Source organism: Protomyctophum bolini (genome assembly GCF_963924005.1).
Source record: "Protomyctophum bolini genome assembly, chromosome: 15".
In the NCBI taxonomy this organism is placed as follows: Eukaryota; Metazoa; Chordata; class Actinopteri; order Myctophiformes; family Myctophidae; genus Protomyctophum; species Protomyctophum bolini.
The window spans coordinates 32,107,030-32,120,460 of NC_137876.1; the positions used below are offsets into that span (position 1 = coordinate 32,107,030).

Here is a 13,431-nt window from a genome sequence, read left to right on the forward strand (position 1 = left end):
TAATAAGTAGAATAATCACTAAGAAATAATGCAATAATAAAATTGCAGCCCTACAGTACTTCTTACCTTTCCATTTCAGTACACCACAATATGTCTTCTTTTTCATTCATGTAGACTGGGAAGTGCTGGTCTTTGCCTTGTTTTATAGAATTAGACCTGGTGGTAATAGTCCTCACCTTTTCAAACTGCAGAGAGATAAAATAGAGAAACATTAGTACACTCACAGTCACTCATGTGAGCTTGTAGATCTGCTAAAAAGTGTGAATATTTTTATATTTATAGACGAAAACCCGGACTGGATCTGAAATCAACAGCAAATTAATTATTTTTTAATTTAAAAAACAAACAGTAATGGGTTTTGTGATGTATTCTTTATTGTCTGAACCAGCTTAGCTTGTGTTTGTTTACAGGCTAAAAGACTGACTTTTTTATTTATTTCTTGCCCACCTCTGGAGTTATAGGTAAACCCAAACCTCTACCAAAAGTGTTCTTGCCCTTTAACAACACAAATCTTATATGGGGCCCCTTGCACAGTCAAAAACAAAAATAATACATACATATTAATTTGGGGTCCTACATAAAAACTGTTGAAAACCACTGACATAGTTTATTGGTATGCTAAATAAATACCTTTGCGATTCTGCCATGCTCTAAACAATCCTGAAGTCCCAGCCTGTCAGAATACATTGCAGACAGAGGCCTAGAGGGATGAAAGACAAATAATGATCAAACAATCAGGCACTTAAATCCTTCCTGTAGTCTTAGTAAAATGGACTTGAGTTAGAACTACCTCGACCACATTTTTCTGTCTACACCAAATAGCCGATCTACAAGCTCACAATGCGATGCAACAAGCTGCTATTTTTGGCTAATGCTGGGGTTCAAGTGGTTAAAGGTGCTACAGTAGGTCTACTCAGGGACCAAGCAAGTCGAGAACGATGTAAGTCGGAAAGATGAAATTTGGGAATGCATGCTCCACCCGGTTATGCAATACCTCTTGTACCTATTGTCAGAGTACTGTACATACTCGCTGTACCCACTACCATACAATCTATCGACCAAATATAGATGTTATCCCTAATGTCATTAAAAACTGCTGTTGTGTTTCAAGTACAACTCAATACAAAGACTGTTAACTGTGAGTGGACGACCCAATAAAGCATTACACTAGGGTGGGCATAGATATGAGAAGCTGATGCTCCCCCCCCCCCCCCCCCCCACCAGAGACAGAGACATTTGGTGCGTCCTACACAGACCTGTGGGCAGACAGATGCAGCATTTGTGCCTTTTTGTTTCTGGACAACTGCCGGTCCGTCCGGATTCCCACTCAGCACTGTCAATTGTATCATCATTATTTGCCCAAGACAAATTTCAATAAAGTATATCTCATCTCATCATCATCATCTCATCAGCATTAATGAAGGAAAGTCCCACTGTGATTGGTCAGGGGCCACCAAGCTGGGTTGAAAACGCAGAGGTAAAGGCAGTGGCGTACCACGGCCACAAAGCACAGGTGTGAACGGCACTTCCGCATACGTCATGGTCTATCTATGACTTGGCCAGCTGAACCAGCGCTCTATGGGCGTTGTGGGCGTGGAATTCTCTCAATTGTAAAGATCTTTGTCCGTCTGTCTGTCTGTCTGCCTGTTGTGTTATGTTTTGCTCAGGTTGTGCTTGTGGGTTTAGCTGCTTCCCATTGCCTGCTCTATAAGTCACAGCCTGCTTTATCCCTCACCATTCTACCACCAACCTGTTCATGCCAGGAAGGTTACCCCAGAAGTATCGTGCACGGTGGGCAGCAGACACCTCCTTGGCATCGATCATCACTGGGTTACACTGATCACAGAAACACAAAACAATACACTGCTCAGACAAGAGCTAAAGCAAGATGCTATGGTTTAGCTTTGGTATGGCATGACACCATACACCCCCATTTCTTATGTGTATTTCTTTTTAAACAATTTGGGGGGTCTTACATAACATGCATATGCAACATAATAGTCTAATCAACCTATTAAAGACCCTGGCCTATGCCATGTGATAAAAACATTATTGAGGGAAATACCGTACTATAAAACTAAAGAAGCACTAAGAATGAGCGCTGTACTTAGTTTAAACTCATATACTGTAAATGTCAAATTAGAGCCACAAGGGGGAGTAAAACAACACATTAGTCACAGGCATGCATCAAATGAGCACATTATATCAAGGAATGCCCCATCCTATAAAGGCTGCCAAGGTGATGCTGTTAATGATCAGTAAAGCGGCAGACCTCCAGGAAGCGGGATATGTCTCTCTTGTCACTGACGCCCATTGCCACCACGTTCTCAAAGAGCCAGAAGAAAGGCCTGTCGTCACCCTCTTTCGGCCTGGCCTCATGTAGCAGCCTGTAGAACTCGAAGAACAGGCGACCGGTGCCCTCTACAGGACAGAGAAACACATTTCACACACTGCATCGAACAGTAGCCAAATTTCAATTCTCTTTTTTTTCCAACCTCACATCCCTCAAGGCCATGTAAAGAAGGAAACAACAAACATCACTTTCTTGGTTCGGCAATTCCAGCTGTCAGATTCAACGCACTGGGAGGCCTACTGCAGCTGAGAGTTTGATGGAATGCATTGAAGTCTAAGAGGCCTGTGGACAAGCGTATGTATGAATAAACACATCTTTGAAGGATTGTGACTCTTGTAGAAAATATTATTGCGGCAAGAAAATTAAGACATCACACATTTTCTGAAGTTTTGTTATTTGATGTACAGTACACTATTATAATTTAATTGGGTATCTAAACAGCAGAGTACGCTTCTGACTGAGTGAGGTGTAAATATGGGCTGTCATTGCAAGACTATCAATTATAAAAAGCCTATCAGCTCATATTGCCCAGTCAGAAACATACTCTGCGCTCTTTAGATACCTCAATACATTTATATAGCATGCACTTTGAAAACCAAGCGATCAGAAAACAATGTGTCATATGTCTTAATTATTTTATTGAACCAATACTTACAACAGTCACACAATCCTTCAAATATAATGTTTGCCTCCCAGGTGCATCAATGGTGCATGCCGTACAATGTTTCCTTTCCTTCTTTATACCATATAGCCTTGTTGCCTCTCACTCACACTGTTTCCTTGTCCCTCCCAAAGGAATGCGAACACTTCTCTCTCAGTGTAGTGTTATTTAGAATCGACGTCAATTAAAAGGCTTTTTAACTGGAATACCAATTACCAGATATATTGCTGGATAGCAGTGGATACAAATTAACATAAATTGCTGGCATAGGCAGTGTAGAGTCATTCGGTTAAGTAACTTACTGTGACTGTGCAAGAGCACGAACATAAAATAAATATCCATCTGGCAGGCACAAAAAAACATGTTTACATGATTAGAATATGAGCAGATCAAACATTTCGTGGCTTTTGGATCCCCTCTCCCGGCGTGCAGCTTACATCACATAGCTGGGGAGACGGTAGGCCGCAGTATCCAATAACTAAACAGATTTCCATTTTTACATCACTTCTTCTGGGAAAAGATTGAAGGATGGAGGAGGTGAGGAGGCCGAAAGAAGAGAATCGGAATTTGGCAATAGAATACAGTATAAAAGTAATGGGTTTGTCAAGACTTACCATACAGACCTTTCCTAGCAGGGTTCACTATGGAGAGGTCATTGCATGGACTGCCGCCAATAATTAGGTCAAAAGGACCCCATTCTTGTATCTTTAGAGACAGGAGATGAAGAAACAAAAAGAGTGAAATTGCCACACTACAGTACAGAAACAGTGTGATGCAATGTAAAGCATTTTGGGCATGTAGATCTGCTATTTTAACAATCTTTTAAAAATGTTAAGATTTGGATGTTGCTTATGGGCCTATAATGACATACGCAGGAGAGGGACGCCAGGTCGAAAGTGGTTAAGAAGGAGAAGTGAGCTAACAGGGATATTTGGTTTATGTGTAGTAATTGAGGGCTAACTGATAGGCCAGGCATGAAAGAAAATATGGGACATATCTTTAAGGTAATTACTAGAGCGCAAGTACTGTGGTAGTCTGCGTATGTATGGTATGTAGGCGTGTCCTCTGTGGTCCCTTATTGGTTGTTGATGTTGACGTAACTAAGATAGGTTTCAATGTTGGGAAGGTAAAAGGTACTGCGACCGGCTTGGTAAGTATGTAGGTCGGTGTTGTTCACGAATCTTAATGAAGTAACTAGAGTAGGTTACAAAGTTGGTATAAGGTCGGTAGAGGGTATGTAAGTGTATGTCGGCATGTTGATGGTGACATAGCAGGGGTACGTTTCAAGGTTGGTATAAGGTCATTAGCATGTCTAAAGCATGTCTCTGGTAAAGATTTGGAACAGCAGTTTTACTTTACTTGCGCACGTATTTACTTGTGCAAGCAGAGCTTGCAAGTACTGTAAGCGGCTCCGTATGTCGGTGTTGTCCATTGGCCAATCAGGGATTGGCTGATGACGAAACTAAGGTACGTTTGGTGATCGGCTGGGTGTGTGTGTGTGTGTGTGTGTGTGTGTGTGTGTGTGTGTGTGTGCGTTCGTATGTATGTACAGTATGTATGTCAGGGTAAGAATGGTGGTCCCTTATTGGCTGTTGATGGTGATGTAACTAACGTTTCAAGGTTGGCATAAGGTCAATAACGGGTCTAAAGGATTTAGAACAGCAGTTGTAATAGAATAGACATTAGTTAGTAGCAGTACTTTCGCCCTCTGCTTGCGCACAAATAGGCCATGTATGGCCTACTTGTGTGCAAGTTGGCAAGTTGGCACCTCGACAGAGTGCATTTCTAGTTCTTTTTTGGGCCAGTCAGGTCTGGCTTATCCAATGCTAATGCTTATCCAATGCTTATTTTAAAATATAATGTGTCATAATCTCAGCTGGGAGGGAGGAGAAAGGACCAGATTTATTGATATTCACTCATTCCCTTCATCCCTCCTTGATATAATTTTTTTCATACGATAGATGGATGGATTTCATATAGATGTGTGTAAACTCACATGTTTGCGTGTGACGTTTCTCACATCGCCGACATACATGATGCGGCCTTGATGCCGGACGATACCCACAGTGATGGAGTCTTCACACACCTCAGATGCGATGTAGCGTTCAACGTGGATACCCAGGTCCTTCAGCACCAGCAACCCTGTGTGGATCAACAGCCAATCGAATCAATCAATGTAATCGATTATAAAACATAATCCGACCAAAAACTAAGAAAACGTTTCATGATATAAACTCCCTTAAGTGTAATTTATTGTTACATCAAGCCTATATGGTCTTCTTCAGACCCAACAAAGGTCAAATAAAATTAATACAGCCATTAAATTGACAGATACATGGATTGTCATTCTATAGACCTAGCCCAACCACATGCTTTTCATTTTCTCTCCTGTTCTGACCCAAAAAGGTGACATGAAGATAAAAGAGTTTGGATTGGCTGTAAACACACACACACACACAAAATGCAAATGAAATTCCTGAAAATTTCCATTTTAGAGATGCAACATTTTTAATAGACAAGAGCAATTATCTGTTCTCTGCAGGGAGAAAATTGTATGGAAGGGAGCCGTATGAATAGATTTAAGCTGCCTTTGCATTTATGTGCCAGTGTTATGTATTTAGTAAGAAGTGGGACACTTTGATGTAACCTAATACAGGGAGAAGCTGTTGTACAGACAGGGACTTTTTGCAGGGTGTTTTGTTAGAGGACAGAGGGGAATTCCTTCTGGTCTAACCTGTTGCTATGCCATCAAATAGTGATAGGACACGAATGGGTTTCCTCTTCTCCACCATGACTGGGGGGTATAGCTTTGGTGGTGCCTGAAAAATGACACCAAAAAAGGGTCAGGGGGGGGAAACAAAATCAGAAGAAATTAGACAAATTTGATGGAAACTACAACTGCATGAAGTAGTGATTGGGATTAAAGCCTGACTTATACATTGGGATTGTGTACAGAAAATAGCCAACCTACAAGCTCACATCGCAACACTTTGTGAGTAAGAATAAGGTGCAGCACTTACAAAATCCTGGTCATGATTGTTAGCGAAGAAATGCTGCAGACGGCATGGCCAGTCGGTACGGCGCTCCAGTAGACCAAACACACCCTTCTGACCACACATGTAGCAGTTCCAGGGGTCCTCTTTAATAGCTGCAACGGACGCACCTGGCCCCACCAGGAGATCAACACACTCCACACAGAAACACCTGCCCACACAAATGAAGGGCTTTTATCATTATGGTCATGTGTAAATCAGTTTCCAAAACAATTGGCTGGGACCCAATTTTGGGTTGCATACCCATTTTTATGGGAAGAGATCTTTTGGGGGCGCAATTACAACATTTTCAAAGTATTTCAAAAGATTCTCAAAAATCTTAATATTTTGTGAAATCCATTCTAAAGTGCTTTTTGATAGAAGCACTACAGAAATGCAGACCATCTGAATACATAAAAGAGCAAGCAGTTATATAAGCAGAATAAAGCAGCTCTCACCGGCAACAGTTGTTGTTTCCACACATGAGGACCTCTCGTCCCCCACAGCAGATAGTGCAGTATGACTGGTAGCCATCGTCATCGTACTGGTACGCACATTCTAGAAAGCAGTTCTGCAACAGGGAGACGGATTAAAGGCAGCTGGAAATGTGCCCTTGAAACTTTTATTGTCCCCAAATGGAAAATTTGGTTTGCACGACGGCATAACATCCAGTGTACACTCAATATTAGACAAAAGATACAGAAAACAGGATGCATTTATATGCATGAAAGACTTTTGTTAGGCTTTTTTATGCTCAAAATGTTTTCTACATCCATAACTATCCGCTCAAAGCCACTACACCAGAGCTTACCTTACAACTTTGGCAGATTCCTCCAGCAAACAATGGATGTTCAACAGAAACATTCAGACTTCCACAGGAGATGCAAATGTCTGTGTATAAACAGGGCAACGGAGCATATCAGACACAAACGTACCAACAGTAAACAAACACACACACATCGCCCCCAGAGGTGCGAACACTCCGCTGTCACACAATGAAAATCCTCACACTTCAATACAAGTATTTGAATAGTTAGATCTCATAAGAAAATTATACATAAATCCAAAAATAGCCATTTACAACAAAGTATACATACATTTTGGAGGATTTGAATGACATGTGGTGAGAAGTGGTTAACATTAGCACAGCCACACATGCAGTGTTAATCAACCTCAAGGGCAATTAATCTATGTGTTTATGTTCCCTGAGAAGCCCTGTGGTCCCACTGGTGGCCAGAACACACAGAGAACACATCACTTACCCTCTATGCTTCGGCACTTCTGTCTGACTTCATGAACAAGCCGCTCTGAAAACACAACATAAAACAACTGATTGAGGAACGGATAGGACAATGCTCATGATTAGTCTTTTTCTCTCAACAGCCCATTTCAGAGGTTGACAGTTTGAAAGTAAACTTATTGTTTTCGCTTTTAATATTTGCAGCTAAACAACACATTATGATGTTGATAAATCTACTAGATGTAGATGTGACATTTGATTGATTGATTGATTGATTGATTGAATACTTTGTTATTAGAAGTTTGAAAACGGTACAGCAGTACAGTAAAAACAAGGGTCAGGGTTAACCCACAAAGGATACAAAGATTAGGTAAAGGCAGAAAGATTTCAAAGTACTCTCATTCAATGAGTGAAAGTTGGAGCCACATAAATTCCTAATGCCCTACATAGAATCCACTGGGAAAAGGTGACTGGGAGATTACAATTGGGAGAATTCCTTGGTTAAAAGGCCTCTATAGAATCTGTGTGAATAAAAACGCAGACTGGGTGGGCCTATGCAGTCAACACAATCAGTCTCCTATTGCAGCTCCAGACATTACACCTGTTGACGTCACACAAATGAGTGCTATTCCCCTTTAAATCTGCCCAGCTAATGGGCCTCTTGTCCATTTTCTTCCGTGCACTAACTCAGTTGAGTTCTCCCCAAGGGACGGGATATAGGGTTCATGACTGCTGTTTTAGCCCCATTAACAAGGCAGCTTACCTCTTGTCCTTTCGTCAATGATGTCCCTGACCTTGGGCTTCTCTGCTGTGCTTTTGCGAGGCTTTTTGGCTGGAGGGGGCGTGTAAGCTGCGGCCTCCGGCTCCACCCACATCTCTGGGTAAACTTCTTTGTATGGGTTACGCTCCTCTGGTGAAGCGGCACGTGATATTAGACAGTTGGTAATGTGTTTAACATCTTTATTTAATTCATGCTGACTCCCTTCATTTCATTCTTAATTTCTCTACCTTTCTATCTCTAATTACCTTAATTGTTTTTGGTACAATGGGACGGGCAACAAAGAAGCTAGTTTATTATTATTTATTCATGTATTTATCTATTTCCAAATTATTCCAAGCAGCGCAGCGAGATGTAAACTACAATACTGAGTGTGTACAGACCATGGCCATAAAGTCACCCCAGTTGACTATCTTTAACTCGATTTAAAAAATGACTTTAAATTCATTTTAGCTTATCTAACTGGCAGACTTCCTCTTACCCTCTGGTGGCTCTAGCCCCTTGGGCCCAGTGGGCTGGAACCCCGTCATAGCCCATTCAATCATCTGCTTATTCTGCATGTCCACTGATTTGGATGTTTCCGTTTCATCTGTGTCAGGGCAGGCCATGAAGGCTTTGCCTGCCCTGCTGCTTGCCACCTGTGAGAAAATATAATATACAACATTCAGTTTTGGGGGAAATAAAACAACCAACTAGCCTATGAAATGTTCATCGTATCTAAACTACATCTGACATATTACCAACCTGCTATTATCCTATCAGCAACTTCCATAACATGAGAAAATTAGAAAGATGCTAGATGAACCAGCTCAGTGGCCTTGTGGTTAGAGTGTCAGCCCTGAGACTGGGAGGTTGGGGTTCAATCCCTGGCCGGGTCATACCAAAGACTGTAAAAATGGGACCCAATGCCTCCCTGCTTGACACTCAGGTTGGATTGGGGGTAAGTCCCTGCGACATACTAGCGTCATGTCCAGGGGATGTACTTGTACATCAAGCTGCCTCACGCTACAGAAACAGGAGATAGGCTCCTGCCCTATGGGCCTCATGGCTTGGCAAGGCTACTTACTTAGATGAGTCACTCTAGGAGGAAACTGAACTGATTTCTAACTTTCTGAACTATATTGAAAATGAATACATTTATACCAGATAAATTATTAATTATCAGACAATCATTATTATATTTTGTCATGTTTGTCAAGCATGTGACTGTTTGTTAAGCGAGCTACAGTAATAGACCTATTTCACTGCAGCCATATTGACAGGGAATTGTAGGGTAAACAAACACAGTTGTCACCAATGCTACTAATTAAGGCTCTGTTCCAGTGTAGCAGAGCATTTCCAGTGAGCTAACATGCACAATAGCAGCACCCTGTTTACCTGAATGGAACACAACAGTCAAATAGTTTTACTACCAAAAACTATATTGGTAGTACTGTTGCCAACTTTTTCATCAAGGGCCAAGGACTGTTACATGGACACACATTTGGATACATATATTATGTCGACCATGTGGATATATCAACAAACAGGTGCAGCAGCAGCAGGTGTAGGAGACTGATGCCATTGCTGAGTGACTCCATTCAGGACAGAAGGACCAGCACCGCAGAGATAAAATTAACGAGTGAGTCAATGTTACGTTTTATATTATGATTTGAGTCGCCACAGCCAAGTTTAAAAGGTTTCTGCTGTTGTTCCTCCCTTTGGTGTGGCCTGTTATTCCCTCACCCCTGTTTTAATTTTGAAACGGTGCATAGCATATGTCTTGTTGAAATAACAAGTTGGCAACTGGCCCCTTTGGGATCACTTTAATTAAGTAACTTTATGCTTCTACTGGATAAGGCTTCTTGTGTTGGCTTAGCTGCAATTTGCAACTCTAGATTGTTTTTATAATGGGATGAATCTAGAGTTGCAATACCCTCCATTGACTACCCATTCATCCAATTTGCGTTTGCGATCTGATCAGATTGTATTAAACGATTTTGTTTTGCACACCTGTGGCGCTATAACAGGCCAATGTGAAATGTGAGATATATTCCTCAGCCTAGTAGGAAAGTCTGTGAAAGATTTCACATAAATTGCACGCTGCATTCATGATTTGAGGCATTTTGTTCCAAAAATGTGTTTTGCAAAAGTCCACCTGTTGGTGGCGCTATAACAGGCCAATGTGAAAAGGGTGGGATATATTCCTCAGTTTAGTAGGAAAGTCTGTGAAAGATTTCACGTACGCTGCGTTCATGATTTGAGTTTTTTTGTTAAAAACAGGCCAATCCTGCACTCAAAACTTTGAAAGCCAATTTTAGCCAATTACGATGGAATATGAAATATCGAAGAGATCCGTCTTGAACACATGACTATAGAGATAGTGTGAAACGATTTGCAGGATTTTTGGACAGAATCTGGAGGAGTAATATATAGATTTAGTATATATAGATTTTCAAAAGTCGGGCCTCTTTAACAGGCCGTTCTGGAGAATTTGAGGCAGAGGTTCATCGTTGGCATCCAGGGAATGTGTACAAAATTTGGCATCGACCGGGTTAACGGTGCCAGAGATTAGCTGTTAACAGACGGACGGACACACGGACACACACGGACGGAGTGCAAAACATACTCTCTCCCCATGCCTTCGGCCTGGTGGAGACAAAAATCTAGAGTTGCAAATTGTGGCTAGTGTTGGCTCAGTCAGTCACCTTAGGACCACAAGGCTCTGGATTCAATCACGAGTAGCATGGCATGAGCGATACAGTTTGAAATAGAAACTGTAATCTTCCACTATCTAAGAAATTTGTGCATAATAGATATACCGGTACACAGTATAATGACACTGAGAGAAGAACATATTTTATAGATGTATACAAGCTATGCCTTCTTTCTCAGTGAATTAGACACCGAATTAGGGCTGGGTGCAATAACCGCAATATCGCCATACCGCCGGTATGTAACGCATAGCGCGGTATCGGGTTCATTACCGTGGTAAAATAAAAAAAGAATAAAAATAAAATAGATCTATTTTTTCTTCTTCTTCTTTTCGTGCTGTTTTGCCGACCTAAGTTCTAGGCCTACGTACATATGGTGTGATATGAAATGAAAAGTCTATCATAATAAACCCGGAATCAGTGAAGCTCAGTCTAATCATGTCAGCAATAATGTAAAACGAGCACAAACCAAATGGTTGCTGCTGGCGTGGTGGAACAGCAGCGGCTGGAGCCTTTTAATTTATCATATATGTTTGGCTAAGGCTCTCAGCATCAGCTATCTAGTATTTATCGTCAGTTAACTTGGAATTTATTTAATATGTGCGGTAATTATCGTCATACCGACGGTTACCACGGTAACAAAAATCCCATAGCACCCCAGCCCTACACCGAATATACAGTATGCTCACCTGCAGTACTTCAAAGATGGCTTTTTTGTATGTCGGCTTCTTGTTATAGGTTGGCTGGTGAAAGGCATTGCAAAAGGAGCTTAAAGGCATGAGTTTCTCTACACAGACCTGTGAGGGAGAGAACAGAAAAACGGAGAAATTAAACTTTTTTTTAGTACCTTTAAAAAAAGGAAAGGACAATTGTGCAGATGAGGTTATACAACATTCTGTCTTACAAAAACAGCCTGATAAAGTGTAAAACTACAAATCTAAAAAGAAAATTGAGTGAATGATGAGAAATATTTTGTCACACTCACCACTGAGAACTTTCGATCTCCATACCACATGACCCATCTGGTTCCCTCTGCAGCTCTACTCCGACCCGTCACGTACCAGGACACGATACAACCAGGCCACCAAGAGAACCCCCGCAGCTTCCCCCAAATTAGCTCTCCAATGCCAAAACCACGGCCATCCTGCAGACCGATATAATAAAGATTTCACATAACCACACCAACCAAACGGTCTAATTTAAAATACATTTCTAAAATGTCGCCTTAGGGTTGCTGACAGGCCATAGACACTAGTTTAAATGAACAAATATACAAATCATTTGTGATAATTCAAAATTGTGAGATTCGGGAGATTAGGTGAAAGATAATGAAATCCCATTTTCCCAATAGTCTCTATTGAAAAACTGCATTAGTCTAGTAGTCAGTGCCTGATAAATATCTTTGCTTAATACCTCCTTGTCCCTGTGTGTGTGTGTGTGTGTGTGTGTGTGTGTGTGTGTGTGTGTGTGTGTGTGTGTGTGTGTGTGTGTGTGTGTGTGTGTGTGTGTGTGTGTGTGTGTGTGTGTGTGTGTGTGTGTGTGTGTGTGTGTGTGTGTGTGTGTGTGTGTGTGTGTGTGTGTGTGTGTGTGTGTGTGTGTGTGTGTGTGTGTGTGTGTGTGTGTGTGTGTGTGTGTGTGTGTGTGTGTGGTTTTCTATTTTATTTTAGTTGGTGTTTTTAAACCATAGCACATGAAAAAATGTATATATATTTTACGGCAATTTATTCTTTGCTTTATTTAGATAGGAGAACATAGATAGACAGGAAACCAAGGTCAGAGAGAGAGAGAGAGGACATGATGGAAGTGTAATTCAAACTCTGGTCCTCCTGATGACTCACAAGGAGCATAATGGTCAGTGAACTAACTGTTTGTACCTCATATTCTGGCTCAGTGTCTGCAGATTTGGGGGATGTCTTCTCTCCCCCTCCAATGGCCATTGGCTCAGGGGTTGTGGCCACAGTAGGGGAGGCAGGGTCAGTGGGCTGCTGCTGCTGCTGATGCTGTGGTGGCAACGGTGATGGTTGTGATTGTTGCTTCTGCAGTGGATGGGACTGGGGCTGCCGCTGAGGTTGAGACTGAGGATGGGACTGAGGTTGAGACTGAGTCTGTGGGTAAGAATGAGGCTGAGGTTGATGATGAGAATGAGGCTGAGAATGAGGATGAGAATGAGACTGGAGTTGACGCTGAGAGTATGACTGGGGCTGCTGCTGTTTCTGTGGCAGAGGACGCTTGATCACTGAAACCTCTTTCTGGGGCTCTGGTTCCATCTCCTCATGGTCCTCATGGTCTTCTGGTTCCATCTCCTCATGGTCTTCCATCGCGTTCATCACTGGTACAAGCTTTTTCTTGTCTGCCTGAAAAGCAATCCCATGGACAACAGAGATGTCAGCTATGGAATGGATTGGAAACTGTGCAGAAAAAAAGGAACAGACCCTGAATTTGGTCCTGTCTCTTACATCAAAATCAGAATAGAAACGTAAATTCAGAGATGCAAAATCTAAATGGTTGCATGTGCTGTTCATACACTATTCTGTTAGCAGTGATACACAAATAGCATAAATAGTAGAGACAATTTATACTTAACCCATTCTGGGCGGGAACCCTGTTTGGTGTTTTAAGCATTAATTTATGTTATACTTTAGCTATTGAAAAATAACAGATCTACAAGCGGTGC

The 13,431-nt window shown here is 41.6% G+C and overlaps 1 protein-coding gene across 5 annotated transcripts in view; it reads right to left on the minus strand.

Annotated features, from left to right (window-relative positions):
* LOC308330142 (DNA (cytosine-5)-methyltransferase 3A-like) overlaps window positions 1–13,431 on the minus strand; it is a 52,658-nt gene that overhangs the window by 3,818 nt on the left and 35,409 nt on the right. For 4 of the 5 annotated variants that reach the window (XM_080784861.1, XM_080784857.1, XM_080784858.1 and 1 more), the window contains 16 exons: window positions 12,632–13,111; window positions 11,743–11,901; window positions 11,447–11,554; window positions 8,546–8,702; window positions 8,050–8,196; window positions 7,309–7,353; window positions 6,858–6,937; window positions 6,505–6,617; window positions 6,035–6,218; window positions 5,749–5,833; window positions 5,011–5,156; window positions 3,629–3,719; window positions 2,273–2,421; window positions 1,736–1,836; window positions 631–700; window positions 67–185 (listed from right to left, as the gene is read on the minus strand). In XM_080784861.1, coding sequence (XP_080640987.1) covers window positions 67–185; window positions 631–700; window positions 1,736–1,836; window positions 2,273–2,421; window positions 3,629–3,719; window positions 5,011–5,156; window positions 5,749–5,833; window positions 6,035–6,218; window positions 6,505–6,617; window positions 6,858–6,937; window positions 7,309–7,353; window positions 8,050–8,196; window positions 8,546–8,702; window positions 11,447–11,554; window positions 11,743–11,901; window positions 12,632–13,111 — 2,234 coding nt within the window. The remainder of the gene's footprint in view (window positions 1–66; window positions 186–630; window positions 701–1,735; window positions 1,837–2,272; window positions 2,422–3,628; window positions 3,720–5,010; window positions 5,157–5,748; window positions 5,834–6,034; window positions 6,219–6,504; window positions 6,618–6,857; window positions 6,938–7,308; window positions 7,354–8,049; window positions 8,197–8,545; window positions 8,703–11,446; window positions 11,555–11,742; window positions 11,902–12,631; window positions 13,112–13,431) is intronic. The other variant, XM_080784860.1, reaches the window with a different exon arrangement.